This window comes from Trichomycterus rosablanca, chromosome 2, assembly GCF_030014385.1.
Source record: "Trichomycterus rosablanca isolate fTriRos1 chromosome 2, fTriRos1.hap1, whole genome shotgun sequence".
Taxonomy (NCBI): domain Eukaryota; kingdom Metazoa; phylum Chordata; class Actinopteri; order Siluriformes; family Trichomycteridae; genus Trichomycterus; species Trichomycterus rosablanca.
This window is the reverse complement of record NC_085989.1, coordinates 5,694,799-5,711,254: the sequence shown is the minus strand read 5'-3', so window position 1 is coordinate 5,711,254 and position 16,456 is coordinate 5,694,799. Positions and strand designations below refer to the sequence as shown.

The window sequence follows — 16,456 nt, the reverse complement described above, 5'->3', positions numbered from 1 at the left end:
CATTTTTTGCACATATGTTGACAATCAACACATTGTGCTGGTAAAGAAGTGTACAGTATGATGACCTTACAAATGCAATATTAATATTTCAAAGTATTATTTTATTTATTTATTTTAGTAAATAGTTGTAAGGGTTTCTACATTATTATTTGAACAATGCATTATGTATTTCTAAAAAAAAAATTTTTGTCTGAGCTATCAGGATGCAAAGCCCATTTAGCAATAACGTGTTAAACATTGCTTGCAGCATGGTTTAAAATCATGGTTAAACTGTAGAATAATTTGGTAGCATCAAGTCCTTTCAGTTCTGGTCCTAAAAGCTAATATAACTTAAAGGAACTTAATCCCTGATAATACTTAATACATGTAGCAAGTCTGGCTTTAGCTTCTAACAACACCTGCCATTACATTCTGATATATTCGCCATCATTTATGGCCCCGAGACTTCTTCACACCACACATATAGAGTGAAAGCGTCACACACGGCCTGTCCAGGCATGTCAGACAGTCGCATCTGTGGCGTGAGACGTTGCTTGGCAGCCTCCCAGCAAACGAGATGCTATGCCACAATGTTGATAGCTAATCAGCCTAATCAGAAGTTTACGCAACAGATTACTACAGATACCTCAATATACAGTTCAAGTCAAAAGATTAAAGATAACATACACTTGAAGGAAACACGTACATCTTCTCACTTCTGCTACTGTTCTTTGTGACTGAATGATTGAAAAACATAATTTTTCTGTGTAAAAATTCACGAATTTGACTCTCTGGACCAAAAATATACACATAGCAGCTTAGATTTTATAGTCGGTCCTCTAATGTAATTTCATTGTGTCCATGGCCTCATAATGTGTAGTTATTATGATTGACTGTATCTGTGCTCCATATTCTGTGCTCAGATAAATAAGGCTAGCTTGAATGCACCCATTATAGAGTGCAAAGAGGGCACTTGGGTACTCTGACTAAATGAGTCTTGATCTAAAGTCTTGTTGTTTCCACAGGTTTAACTGGAGACTCAACAGACACAATTCATAGTGTCTGTTGGACAAAAGGGCAGACGGGGAGTTGCCATTTGGTGTCTGGTCGAGAGGCTGGCGTGAGCAGCGGTGGATGCAGAGACAGTAGTGTGGGAAATTGTCACTGCTCCGGAATCGGCTCTCATCACATGGACAAAAACATTACGTGGCTTTTTTCTAAAACTGCTATGACATGCATGTTCTGCAGAGTTGTATGAACTGTTGGATTATCAAACATGCCAAGCTCTTTATTTTAGACACACGGGATTTATTACAGGAAGTGGCTTTCATCTGCCTTTCATGTCTAAAATTTCATATTGGCACTAGAGACAAGCCTGCAGGCAAGTGAGGAAAATGATCATTTTGAAGTGCACAGGAAATTATTTTCTTAGATTGCACATTTAAACAGTAAGGTATGCTTTTTTCCATGTTATGTGGACACCTGTTCTGAATTTTGACTTCATTTGCTCTAGCCACACCTATTGCTAAGAGGTGTATGAACTAATTTATATTAAACTATCGGCTTCCAAATTTAAGGCGGTAGTTTGAGAAAGAGGGTTCTGTTCCAGCATTGTGTCCTGAGCACAAGGAGAGGTCAATAAGGACAAGGTTCGACAAGTTGTGTAGCCCAACAAACACCCTCCAAAATGTTGTAATAACCCTCCCAACAACGTCCATATTAAAACCCATAGTTTCAAAATAGGATGGCCATCAAGCTCATGGTCAGGCGTCAACAGTGTATTTTGTGGATCAGCTCTTTTCAACTACTTCACAAGCATAAATCACACATCTCTTTGTGAGGTCTATCACTATAGTGGATACATAACAATGAAGTCAAATGCAAGTCATACATTTGAACAGCAGGAGGCACTGACAAGATCTGGAGAAAAATATTCTCAGACCATCTCAGGGGCTCTAAATTTATGCCAGATCATCATAAGGAAATTAACAAAAATATGAAACTACAGAAACACTGCTTAGGTTAAACCATTTCAACTAGGAAGGTATTTTACTATGACAGTAAACCAAAACACTCTGCTAAAAATCACACAAATTACTTTTTCTTTAATGTGGTATTGAAATTTAAATACCATGTTGTGATGTTCATTAATATGTTGGTCAGAAATACTTTAAGACACTATATTATTCCATTTAAATTAATGAATAGTGTATTTGATAGACAGCACACATTTAAATAATCAAAGGATGATATTTATTTAATCTGTGCACACACAATATACATATTTACATTATTTTGATTTTACAGGTCATATTTTCTGTTACAGCGTCTTGGTCTAACCTTGAGGTTGTCACAAAAAAACATAATTCACAGTGCAACATGAACTTTGTACACCCGTGTCACACTTTCAGTGCATGGACAGGTGTTTTGCAACCTCAAGTTATTATGATCCTGGCCTCAGAGGTAACATACAGTACAACTTCCTGCAGCCAAAGGTAACATACAGTACAACTTCCTGCAACAGAGGGGGAGGTTTAGAGCCTCTTCTAAATAGTTCTACCCTTTCAGCTAGTTCTTATTCACCATTTACAGTACAGCAGGTCTAAACAAACACATGATGTCAGACAGAATAATCGCAATCTTTTACTTGTAGCTTCTGATCCACTTTTGTAACTGTGACTGGTCTTTTTTAAGTTACAAAATATTCTGATTCAAGTAACATTGCACTGACTAACTAACAGCAGGGTACATTCTCTACTGACCTTCACACACATACAAAGCTGTTTAAAGGTGCATGGAATAGATTTTTGGCTCTATGGCTGGTTTTTGGCTGATTTTTGGCTCTTTCCCTTACAACTAACCAAAGCATCATTGAAAGCAGGCTATTTAGCAAGGAAGTCTGCCATGTTTTTATTTGTGAGAAGTAAAAATTATATTAACAATTTAATAGGATCCTAGAGGCATGTTTTAAGCGTAGCTAGCAGAAGAAAAGTAAACAAGCCAGTCGGGATTCTGTTTTGTCAGTCCTATAATCAAACTGCTTTAATTGCATTGTTTTTATAATTCTGTTTATTTGTGTTTTAGCAGCCAATCAAATATTCAAGCCAAAGACCAATCAAATATTGACCAGCTCATCTTTAAAACTGCAATATGTAACTTTGTTAAGTTATGGTGGTATTACAAAGTCCATAAAGGAAACAGATACATCACACTTTTGTATAATTATACTGCTGAGTCACCATAAAATTTTGTGAAGGATCTAAACAATTGAGTAAAGGATCAAATTGACACTTACTTGCCTTTACGTCCTATAATTAGATGCTTGCAGTACAGTGTTTTGCCAGAGAGGTCTCCAAACCCTCAAACCCCAAAAGTTACATATAGCAGCTTTAAAAATCTTAATAAGCAATCTCATCTGCTCACTGGCTACTTTTATGATGTGTGTGGTGGGGGCTAAACTGGTGGTAATCAGATTGTCTGGCTACAACTTTAACAGGTTTCATTCTAAACCTATGGCGTTGCTTTATTGTTATTGTTTTATTTTTACTTCTTTTATTTTAAGAATGTATAGCAACTGTGAGTGCTAAAAAGCTTCCTCAAATAAAACATGTTGTTTTGTTAACACAACTGTGTACAAAAGTGTTACATTTATGTCTCTTATTATTGCAGTGATTGGTGATGACAAACCCTAAGCCGGAATTATACATTATTTAATGTATCTACCAGCCACACTACCCCTGAAACAATTTCATTCGGCCCCAGAAGCACAGCAGGGTTAAGACGAGTTATTTTTGGATGGTAGCTGGGGTCATAATTGCTCTTAACTGGCCTCTGTGTGTGTCCTGAGTTCATGTGGTATATTGGTTGTGGTCAACAGAAATAAATGCTATGCTTTTAGCTAGTGTGATACAATAAATAGTGGGGTCAGCATAACTAAAGCAACAGTTCAGCTGCAGACTGAACAAACTGTACCTGAGTCTCAAATTGCACTGATTTTGGACAGAAGTGTTATACAGCACTTTCACTATCATCTAAACATCTACTAAGAAGGACAATATTCCTGGAATAACTGTGTTCCATCCCTGTAGTAAAGCTCCAAGGTGCAACAATTTATTGTTTTTTTCCTTTAATTTGTCACACATCTGTAAATATTTACGCACACCAGCCTGTTCTTTACAGCACGACCTGCCTTTTTGGTGGTAGTTAGTGAATCAGTCAGTGAAGACCTCTGGCATGGTGAACATGAGTAGAGCTCAGATCCAGGCTGATAGTCCTTTTGTTAATATATCTGGAGCCCTCAGGACTCGGCTGAGGTTAAGTGGTTTCTGTGTCAGGGTTAACTTCATACAGCATGATAAACAAGGTAATTAGCACCAAAATCACTTCAGTTTAACTGTCCAACGTGCATCAATATACTTAATCAATCACCACAGCTGATGTGGAACTTTGATTGCATGCACAAGTGCATTCGTACCTAAGAATAAAAAAAAGGTTGTAGTTTCTTCATCGGAAAATCTTCTCTGGAAATGTTATTTTTTTACAGAACCACTCAAACTGATTTAAATTTAAGTTTAAATCACAACTGGTACAGCTTCTTGAACAGAAGAGCTGCTCCGATAGCCACAAATACTCCAAAGAACCCTTCAAAAAAAATTGTACTCCAAAGTTCAGCTGGTGTGATTTCATTAATGTTAATTAATGATGATGAATTTCTGCTCTAGTACAAAACAGTCCTGCATGTATTATTTGGTCCCAGTCTGATCTCTTTTGTCAGCAGAACAGCTGATCATCCGACTCCACCTGGACCTGAGGTACCATCTGTTCTGTCAAGCCCACTTCCTGTTTTTCAAGTTCATGTTTGCTGTCGCTGCGGAACCACGGGTGAAGGAGAATATCAGTGGCGCTCAGCCTTTCGCCGGGCTCCCTGCGCAAAAGGCTTCGAACAAGACAGCGCGCCCGTGCAGAGAGACCCTCCGGCAGGCAGTAGGCACCACGTCGGATCTTGGAGAAGAGTGTAGCCGGGTCTGAGTCGAGGAATGGGTAATGTCCTGCCAGCATTGTGTAAAGCATGACACCTAAGCTCCAGGTGTCTGCTCGTTTCCCTGAGTAACTGCCTACACCGCTCAGGATTTCCGGGCTGACGTAGGCCGGGCAGCCCAGAGTGTCCGATACAGAATCGTCATCACCAGTCAGGATTCGACAGTCCTCCAGGCCCTCCAGCTTCAAATGGGTCCTAGAGTAAACAATAGTTAACATTAATTTAGTACACATTTTAAGTTGTGGAAAGCAGTGAAAAACCCAAGTTTATGTCTCAAGAGGTACCACTGGCCGGCACTCAACAGACACATATGGCTGTGTCTGAGGGTTGGAACATCAGATGGGGAATAACCTCTTTACAATCTAACAGTGACAGCTACTGTCTGTCTGGGAAAGGCCCCATTACAATTGGCAGAGGAATATAAAGCGAAGCATAATCCTCTGATGATCCTCTGTACGTGCTGAGTCTGTCTGTACAAATCCTCTGCTGGTCCGGGTAAAGATGCAGCTGACAGCTTTACCAATGCCTGCTGCCCAGCCAGTGATGGTTTCATACAACTGGCAGAGGTCACCAGAATGTACAGTGGAATTTAATATATCCAAAATGAGGCAATGCAAAAAGAGGGAAAATAAAAAAACACCTTTAGTTGAAATTCTAATTGAATCACTTTAACCTGAACATTCTCAGATTTGCATATTGAACTGAAATCTCCAGCTGAGTCCATAAATTATGTAAATGCGATGGCACTGACTGGCCTAGAACATTCAGTTCTTTCAGGAGAACTAAAGAAGTGCTGTCAACTGTAATAATGTCCTTTTTTAACACACAAAAGTGCTTCCGCAGCACCTCTAAATACACATACATTCTGTTGGGTGCACTCACACTCTAATCAGACATGATTTTAAATCTTAACTCTTTTGGATAGATAATTGTATGAATTGTGTTTGGATCAAACTGCTTATCCCAGCGAAAAGGTCCTATTTTAGCTTTCAGGAGCCTTCAGGTGGATATTTCAGCCTAGCCGCTCGGGTGGCACAGCGGTCAATTACTGTATCCCACCACGGCTGGCTGGACGTTCACATAGACATGACTGGCTATGTCCGAAGTCCAGAATTGGCACTTTGTCCAAAGTATTTTTGTCTTGCACCTTGTGTTTCTCAGTTTTCCCAGTTTGCCTGCCACAACCCTGACCAAATAAAGTGGTTAATGAAAAAATAATGAAAATCTTTCAGCGTAAAGAGTGATGTTAATGAAGGTGGCACAGCAGCTGAGATCTCAAGCTTTTGAGTATAAATCTCAGCTGAGCTATTGACCTGACCTTGTATCCAACAGACACTATTAGCTGTGTCTAAGGGAGGGAGATTGTCCATACCTAATATAAAAAGTCATACAGTATCAGGGGCGGCTCGTTCCTTTGGGCGATCGGGCGACACACCACCAAAGGACGAAAGGAAAGAAATTTTTCTATCACATTCAACCAGTGTTAAACTATCTGTGACTGTTCTGGAGTCTGTCTTGCCTCGGAATATCGTAGTCCAATCAGCGTCGAGTTGTGTTCCGTACAGTACCGCCTCTTTTGGGGCGACTCCACTCTAACTGAAAATCGCCCCAGATTGCTCTCATAGACTCTCATGTTAAAGCTCTTTTTTTCATATTGCAGGCACTGTAATGCATTTTGAATGACTTCCGGGGGGGGCACGCACTTACGTGCCTGCGTCACACGTAATCGTTCCTTATTTGGAAACTAAAGGTGATATGTATGAAACAGAAGGAAACTGCTGCTACCGTGGGAATTAAAAGGGGTTTGGTTATTATTTTAAGTAGTGTTCACTTTTAGTCTTAGTAACGCCGTGTGTAGGGCGAAAGTAAAGTAACATAAGCAGGGCCGGCACTTTTCTCACTGCCCCCCTAAGCAACGCAGTCCAGAACCGGGGCTGCATGTCTGTGTGAAGACTGATTATGTAAAAATGTCGTTTGCACTATTGAGAAAAAATGTTACATGATGTTCTTTATGTTGTTTTGCCTAAAATATGGTTCTGATTTATTATTATTAAGAATGAAAATAATAAATGTTAAACAGCCTAAATAAAACATTTTGATAATGTTCCCATGACGGTGTAAGACCCGTAATATTTTTTATAGGTGCAACCCTAACCGCCTACACCCCCCCCCCCCCTCGCTCCCGCCACCCAGGTAAACACCCGCCATACCACCCCCCACCCTATGCCTTCCGCCAACCCGTCAGCCCAGGGTGTTCCTTATTTCCAGTTCTGAAAGTTGGCAACCCTAATTGGATCTGCTGCACCTAAAATAAAATGCTGATGATGACTGAATTAAATTGTTAGTGTGAAGGCTTTACTTCATTTTATGATTAATGGTAAAGCTGCTCTCTCTCCATGTTCAAAGTTATTTGTGAGGGCAAACTGACAGATGACTTAAGTTAATGTTAATTATTTAAGCTTTAATTTACCCATTGAACGGGTCACCTTGGCCATCATCGCAACAATTGCCACTGTACAGTATATACAATAACATTATTAAAAAAATTATCATTATCATTGGTGCGCTACCGTTTAGGATCGGACGTTTATATAAGATGGATTAAAAATCTTTGCAAATGTGGATTAATGAGTCTTCTCAAGTTTGAGTGCATCACAGCAAGACCACCTCATAGATCTAAATTGTGACAGTGCTTCAAAATGATCAGATCAGACACGATCAGTTCAGATCAGAGTATCTCACCTGACCTGAGAGAGTGTGGCCTCAACAAACTTTTTCAGCAAGCTGTCCAAACTTTTGCTTAATGGCGTGTGCTCGATTCTGTTTGCAGTAGCAATGGATGGATAGTGTGTATGTGTGTATTCAGTCTTTACTGCTGGTGAAAGCTGAGCTGGTGTTGGGTGAGTTATGTTTTATCAGAGACTGGCAGAGGCTGAAGTGTTTGCAGATGACACAGCGGCAAAGCGCCGGAGAGGTGGAGAAAGTGAGTCATAGCTCTGTGTAGGTGTGTGTGTGTGTGTGTGTGTGTGTAAGGTTGACAGACTACTAAACTAACACTGATCTGTTTCTCTGTTTGCAGCTGGAGTTTCTGTTTTGCACATTTTTAATTACCTGAAAATATTTGCTGTCATATCAGTAAGACATGAACAGCCCAGCCTTCACTGTGCCACGTCTCAACATGTACAGTATATACATTATATAGCTGAAAGTATGTGGACACCTCATCATTTTTTAATTGGATAATTAGTTTAATAAAATATCATTTTAGGGTTTCAACTTGGAGGCAAGACTTTGAAGAAGGCTTTTTTCTTTTCAGCATGGCTGTGCCCCATGCACAAAGCAAGATCCATAAAGACATGGCTTGAGGAGTTTAGTTTAAAGAAACTTCAACAGCCTACACCGTGCCCTGACCTTAATCCCTCTGAACACCTATCAAAACGATCAGTTCAAACTTTGATAATGTGACAGGTCATCAGTGCCTCAACTTATAAATGCTCCTTTGACTGAAAGGTTGTAAATTTCCACATACACACTGAAATTTTAAGCAATTAAGAGCTTAATACCTTGCTCAGGGGCTCAACAGTGGCAGTAGGTAGTGGTGGTGGTGGGGGTATTGGTGGTGCTGAGCCACCACTGCCTACATTACAGCCAACGACAACTACTTTATTGTTTAAGAATGGCCAAGCAAATAATAGTCTCTATCTAATTTGACAGACCTTGAGCAATTTTGCCAATTGGAATAGGCAAAAATATTTACACCCAGGTGTTGAGAGAACTTTAATTGTGTCTAACGTTGGTTAGAACAAACATTAAATGTCTAAAGAAACAAAGATGCAGACATTGTTGGGTTGAAGTGTAAGACACCAACAACGTAAAAATCTCCAATAGGCCCAATTTATTTAAAATGGGAGCCATTTCGGCTTGTGGAAATTCTTTGGGGAACGAAGGAGGGATATTTATGCAATAAAAGGGGGGATACTGCAAGACATTGTATGTACATCTCTATGTACGCTCAGTTTGTCATCATTTCTTGCCGGCTTCTCATTACTTATCATTACTTCATCTTGCTGAGATATTTCAGGTATGTGTATCAGATAAAAGCAGACGGCACGCAAAGGAGAACCTCTGTGTCTGATCAAGGCAAAAAAAGTAGGACAGGCTGTGCCCTAAAAAAGTATTCTCCCCCAAAACTTTTTGCCACATACATTCTTTGTAACTATGCAATTTGCTTCTCTAGTATTAGAACTAAATGAATTGTTTGGGGCTTCACTTATTTTACCATCAATCCTGACAGAACCACTAATCAGTGAGGTCAGCTGAAAAGCATCTTCATAACATAATTTTACCGCCACCATATTTTACAGCAGGAACAGTGTTATTTGTATGATATACCTTGCTCAACTGCCACTGGATATACAATTTAAAAAGCTTTTTTTTAAAAGAGGTTTATTGTGTGGCGCAGTGATCTAATGTATTAAAGAGCCTGGTTTGACTCTCAGCAGTTCTACCAGCCTGGTCGGGGATGGGGGTACACCTTCTTGCCATTTCAACAGCATTGCCAGCTGTCTAGTTGAGGTAACTTTACCCACAAGACCTGTAACACCGTGGACATGGTTGATTCATAAACATCACCTTTAGTTACATTGACTGCAACCTAAATTGTGATCCTGACCAGGTTTAAAGCAGTTAGTCAAAATGTATAACTATTTTATGGAGCAACTGGTAAAAATACTTTGAAATGATCAATTCAAGATATTAAGATACCCCATATGGCCAGAGATTTGTGGACACCAGACTTTTCTGGAAGATTTTTGAGTGTCCCCATTCAGCCCCATTTAAAAGACCATTCAGGTCAGACAGTGATGTTAAATGAATGTCTAGCTCACGACTGATGTTCCAATTCATCTCAGGGCTCTGTGCAGGTCATGTCTTTATAGACCTGGCTTTGTGTATGGAAGCACAGTTATGCTGGAACAGAATGGACCCTTTTAAATGATTGTGTACACATTGGCAATAGATTAGACTAAATACTCTGTAGTAAATTATGTTGTCGACAAATGTTTAGCTTTAAAGTGTAGAAATGTTTTATAGTATTTTTTTCAAGGCAGTGAAAACCGGATAATCTTTGCACTTGTTTTTGCAACGCCTTTCTATTTTAATCCACAAAAGGAAGCCAAATGCTCCGGCTTTGTTTTTATTCTCTTACAAAATGTCAGCATGCCCAAGTCATGACATCAATTGGTCTGAGTTGAAGCTGGCATGAGAGGTGTTGCAATACCAAAACTGGCTGCTGTTATTGTGCCTGCAGCTAAAAGAAAAGAGATGTTGTAGTTCCTGAGTGGCAGGTTCCCACCCTCCCCTGAATGCAATGCTATGTCTTATGAATCATCCCTAATGCTATGCTTTAGGTAACTAGGAGATGGGTTTACTCTGGGTGAATGGGGATGACAGGGTAACTCTGGGTGACTGGGTAACTCTGCACTGTCTTGCCTTTTCTGATTCAGTCACATTTATACATGACAAATGCACAAGCTAATAAATTATTTCTGCCACAGGATACCGCTTTACTGGAGCGACCACGGGTGCAATAGATATATGAGTACTTATACTCTGCTGCACATTAGACTGCACTATATTAGGATTTGTGTATTTGACTGCTGGAAAAATGATGATAGAAATTAAATTGAATGATGGAGCACCAACAGTCAAGCTCTCCATTCTTTTATGTAATTGCTTTTCCAAGCAGCCTTTGTTCCTGAGCACAGGGTTTCCTTGCATGCTTTGTATCATGATTTTTTTCAGCTTTTGTGGTGTTTCGAATAAAATAACGAATTAATGTATCAATGCAGATGCTTGAAAAATCATTAAAATGAATCCTTCCAGCCAGTGAAACAGGTGTAAACTGGCCTTCAGATGTATAAATGATGACTAATTTAGAGTTTTAATTTACTATTTGCTCCCTTTTTTGCAGGAACATGAGTAAGCACTGGGTGAAGGCTGCAATCTGTCAAGAGGTTCTACAGAAGCACCTGTGGTGTGTCAGGCAGGCAAAAGGAAGTGAGAAGTGAATGAAAGCAGAACTGACACTTGTCCAAATAATGGTTCCCACCTGCCTCTTCACCTTTCGCTAACACACATGCACAAAACTCAAATTTAATTTCACATTCCTACTCACCTTTTCTCATCCGCAAACACAAACTTGCGGAGCTTCAGGTCTCCTAGGACTACGCCGTTCTGGTGGCAATGTGCCACAGCCGAGGCTATCTGATAGAACAGCTTGGAGGATTGCTCCTCAGGCAGATGCTTGCAACTCTTGACGAACGTGTGCATGTCACCATAGTCCTTCTCTTGGAACACGTAGGCCTTGCGTTCTCCAAGGATGATGTCCTTAATTTGTGCAATGTTCCTGTGTCCTGGTAGCATGCTGTAGGCCCGGATCTTCTCCTGGTACTGGCCCATGTCAAACACCTGCAAGGATAGAGTAAACTTAGTGTATTTGGTCTAGCTATAATCTTGACTATACAAGTGAAGCTTGCATACACTTATAAAGAGCGTGTATGGCATGGCAGTCTTGAGATTGTATAGATTTCTGCAATGGTTCCATTACTGTGATTGATTGCAAAATGCTCGGTCAATTATATGCATCCAGCAATTGAAACATATTTATTTGGAAGTGTAAAGGTTCTTCACGGCATATAACTTTGTGGCATTGCTTTTCAAATCCCTGTTAGTTCTTATGATTAGTGACTTCTCTGTGCCCATATAAACAGGAATAGTTCGACTGAACCCAGTAAAAAGTATATAAAACAGTGGAACACAAGTAAGACTGTCCACTTTTGGAAATAACACTCTGCTGGTTATAAGCCTTGCCTTTCTTGTGCCAGACAAATGCTGATGCATATTTAGATTTCCAGCTCCAGTTATGATTTGTCACTTTATAGAACTGCATTCTTTAACTCTGCAGGCCTATGCAAATTCCTTCTGCCATGTGTTGTATTAGCACCATACCATATATGACCACAGTAAGCATGCAAAAAAATAAGAAAATTAAAATAACTAAAAAAAATAAATCATGTTAAATTGTCTTCATGAAAAAATTACTTTACTGATAGATTTAATTAAATAAATGTGTTTGTGTGAAGTCAATGCAACCATTATGTTTCTGTTATGTCAAACGATTCATCCACCAATTTCCATAATGTACATCAGCAAAAACATTTTTTCTAGTGTACAGTGCATTACAAAAACAGGGGCTTGTAGAAATGTAAACTAACCCTTGTAATCAGACCCTGGAAAAGGAATTCAGGGAAGCCCTTTCATTGCATAATCACAGAGCTGTTCATGCTTTGACCATCTGACCCTTTACTGCAATCCACTGACACTGACTGACCTGATGTAACCTGTGCATTTTCATTATTTAGATTTATTGTGTTTATCCAAACTACAACAAGCAAGCCGTCATCCCAAATGAATATCTCCAGGGGCTGAAGTATGCAAATGAAAGCTCTAATGGATCACTATACAGTGTATCACAAAAGTGAGTACACCCCTCACATTTCTGCAAATATTTCATTATATCTTTTCATGGGACAACACTATAGAAATAAAACTTGGATATAACTTAGAGTAGTCAGTGTACAACTTGTATAGCAGTGTAGATTTACTGTCTTCTGAAAAGAACTCAACACACAGCCATTAATGTCTAAATAGCTGGCAACATAAGTGAGTACACCCCACAGTGAACATGTCCAAATTGTGCCCAAAGTGTTAATATTTTGTGTGACCACCATTATTATCCAGCACTGCCTTAACCCTCCTGGGCATGGAATTCACCAGAGCTGCACAGGTTGCTACTGGAATCCTCTTCCACTCCTCCATGATGACATCACGGAGCTGGTGGATGTTAGACACCTTGAACTCCTCCACCTTCCACTTGAGGATGCGCCACAGGTGCTCAATTGGGTTTAGTCCATCACCTTTACCTTCAGCTTCCTCAGCAAGGCAGTTGTCATCTTGGAGGTTGTGTTTGGGGTCGTTATCCTGTTGGAAAACTGCCATGAGGCCCAGTTTTCGAAGGGAGGGGATCATGCTCTGTTTCAGAATGTCACAGTACATGTTGGAATTCATGTTTCCCTCAATGAACTGCAGCTCCCCAGTGCCAGCAACACTCATGCAGCCCAAGACCATGATGCTACCACCACCATGCTTGACTGTAGGCAAGATACAGTTGTCTTGGTACTTCTCATCAGGGCGCCGCCACACATGCTGGACACCATCTGAGCCAAACAAGTTTATCTTGGTCTCGTCAGACCACAGGGCATTCCAGTAATCCATGTTCTTGGACTGCTTGTCTTCAGCAAACTGTTTGCGGGCTTTCTTGTGCGTCAGCTTCCTTCTGGGATGACGACCATGCAGACCGAGTTGATGCAGTGTGCGGCGTATGGTCTGAGCACTGACAGGCTGACCTCCCACGTCTTCAACCTCTGCAGCAATGCTGGCAGCACTCATGTGTCTATTTTTTAAAGCCAACCTCTGAATATGACGCCGAACACGTGGACTCAACTTCTTTGGTCGACCCTGGCGAAGCCTGTTCCGAGTGGAACCTGTCCTGGAAAACCACTGTATGACCTTGGCCACCATGCTGTAGCTCAGTTTCAGGGTGTTAGCAATCTTCTTATAGCCTAGGCCATCTTTGTGGAGAGCAACAATTCTATTTCTCACATCCTCAGAGAGTTCTTTGCCATGAGGTGCCATGTTGAATATCCAGTGGCCAGTATGAGAGAATTGTACCCAAAACACCAAATTTAACAGCCCTGCTCCCCATTTACACCTGGGACCTTGACACATGACACCAGGGAGGGACAACGACACATTTGGGCACAATTTGGACATGTTCACTGTGGGGTGTACTCACTTATGTTGCCAGCTATTTAGACATTAATGGCTGTGTGTTGAGTTATTTTCAGAAGACAGTAAATCTACACTGCTATACAAGCTGTACACTGACTACTCTAAATTATATCCAAGTTTCATGTCTATAGTGTTGTCCCATGAAAAGATATAATGAAATATTTGCAGAAATGTGAGGGGTGTACTCACTTTTGTGATACACTGTATATTTCACTGTTTTGCTGTGAGCAATCTCAGACGCTCCAGACTCTGTGCTTGTTTTGATGACTCACTGCATCAAAATAAATAATTTAAATAGAGTAATTTGTTCAAAATGTGCAGCGTTAATGTATCTATTTATCTCAAACATTTCTCACCGTGGCCTCTGTGGCTGATGCATATCCAGATAAATCATTTAAATATGACTAGTTGGACTGCACCCATTAATACTGAATGTTAGTCTCTTGAGAAAAGGTAATTTGTGCCCAGTATTTTTCCCTTCAGCATTATAGGATCTCATATTCTTATCATGTATCCACCTGTCTGGAATCATCTCCAGGGATTATGTTTCTAAATCTATTTATTTCTTAGCTTGGTGTAGGATTAACATTGGTGTTTCTTGTGGGCAGCAGTAGATTAGTGGTTAACGTACTGGTCTAGTGATCAGAAAGCTGGTTCAAGTTCCACCTCTTCCACAGCTTGCATTGCAAACAAATGTTGCTTTGGATAAAAGCATCGGCTAAATGGTATATATGTAATGCAAAGTTCCTAAAAATATTTGTTTTCTTACAGTAGCATAGTGAGTGCTGCATTCCAACATGGGTCCTGGGAACCTGGGTTTGATCCTTGCTTCAGGTCTTTATTTGTGATGGGTTTTACAAGGTCTCCCTGTTCCTTTCATTTGTTTACCCTAATCTCTGAAACATGCAAAAAGGACTTCATCTAAACCGTCCCTAGGTGTAAGTGAGTGTCGCCCAGTAATAGATGAATGCACCGGTAACCCCGGTGCCCAGAACGCACAGAAGATCTCTGTATAAGTTATTAAAAGACAAGAGAAAATAAAGCACCAACACCCGCACTGATGGAGCTGAGATGTCCTACCTTGCACACAAGCTCCTCGCCGGTTTCGGTGTCCCAGGCTCCATGCGCAACAGCCGGGTCCATCGATGGAAGCAGCAAAAACTGGCCGATGCGGGACGGACCCAGGGAAGCGCTTCCAGACCCTAAACTCCCGCTGCGCGGAGAAACCGGAGAGGCGGACAAAAGAAGCGGCGCATCCGGAGCAGATTCGCTGATCCTCGGGCTTTTAGCCGCTGGCTCTTCGCTGTCCAAGCGCTTGTGGCCGCGCCTCGGTGTGCGAGGGCAAGCCACAGGACCGCTCCGGTGCACCAGCATTGCGAGAGACAAAAGCGCAAAGAACTGCAAAAATTACAAATGAATCACTTTGAATTTTCATGAAATGAATTATAAGAGTGCATTCGGTTTATTCCCAAGCTCACACGTGCTTTTCAAAACCTACGATGTGTTTGCACCAGCTCAAATGTCCATCATATCTATGGCTCAGTCAGGTTAGTTATTTCCAGCATGAAAACGCGCTCCAGCTGGACTGTCAGGCTGGTGGAGAAGCTGCAAGTCGGTAGGTGAAGCCCAGACTGAAAGGACAAAGTGTTTTTGAAGTGGTAGCTCGGTGGATGAAGTCTTGGTTGACAGGACACAAACTGGTGGATAAGCGCTGAGTGAAGCCTGGGCTACAAGGACAGACTGCTGGAAGAACCGCTGGGTTGGTGGGTGAAGTCCGGGTTAAAAGGACACAGACTGGTGGAGAGAAGCAGACAGAGCGGTAATTCGGTGAGTCTAGCCTGGCTTAAAATAGCCAGACTGGTGGAGAAGCAGTAGAACCGGTGGCTCAGTAAATTCCTGGTTAAAAGGAACGACTAGCAGGGAACGCAGTTGGAGCTGCGCTTTGAAGCAACGTCGCACCGAGCCGGGAACTCCGCCCGCTCCACTCATTCACACACACACACACACACACACACACACACACACACACACACACACACACACACACACACACACACGCACGCACTATAGCCCTGCTTCCACTATATTAACGTTATGGATTTTGGACCCCCAGGAAATTTCTTGCTTTGGGCCCCTTGGCTCACCTTCTCTATATTTTTGTCCCTGGCCATTTCTATTATGATTCTATTATTCTGGCTCTGAGTTTTACCCCACAGTTTTTAAGGTGAACTGCCACCTATGGCTGTCTTAATATCTGCTATAAAGGGATGTGTAGTGCCAAAAATGGGTGAAACCATTCATAACCACTGATGTGATTAAAGCCAGACAAAGCTGGACCAATGACATAATAATGCCTGTATCAAGAAAGTAAGAACATATGTACATACATTACCCAGACCATGCACTCCACTCCTAATTCGTAAATTAGTGGGAATTGTGACAGAGCTATGTACAGACTTGCTGCAATGATCTCATTGGTCCAGTCACTTTGGCTTTTATTCTTATAAATAGAAGAAATATAAACATGTA

The 16,456-nt window shown here is 41.0% G+C and overlaps 1 protein-coding gene across 1 annotated transcript; it reads right to left on the bottom strand.

Moving 5' to 3' along the window:
• Positions 1 to 2,209: 2,209 nt before the first annotated feature.
• Positions 2,210 to 15,301, bottom strand: trib1 (tribbles pseudokinase 1). Its single transcript, XM_062989798.1, has 3 exons — positions 15,008 to 15,301; positions 11,193 to 11,485; positions 2,210 to 5,212 (listed from the first exon to the last, which is right to left on the bottom strand). The coding sequence occupies exons 1-3, from the start codon at positions 15,299 to 15,301 to the stop codon at positions 4,750 to 4,752; spliced, it is 1,050 nt and encodes a 349-aa protein (XP_062845868.1). The 3' UTR covers positions 2,210 to 4,749.
• Positions 15,302 to 16,456: the final 1,155 nt, after the last annotated feature.

What these genes read in the sequence shown, in the direction of transcription:
- trib1 (XM_062989798.1), bottom strand. Translation starts at nt 15,301, where the DNA reads ATGCTGGTGCACCGGAGCGGTCCTGTGGCTTGCCCTCGCACACCGAGG. An exon ending in GCGAGGAGCTTGTGTGCAAG is followed by an intron (nt 11,486 to 15,007) that starts GTAGGACATCTC and finishes CTATCCTTGCAG; the next exon opens with GTGTTTGACATGGGCCAGTA. An exon ending in GTGTTTGCGGATGAGAAAAG is followed by an intron (nt 5,213 to 11,192) that starts GTGAGTAGGAAT and finishes TGTTTACTCTAG; the next exon opens with GACCCATTTGAAGCTGGAGG.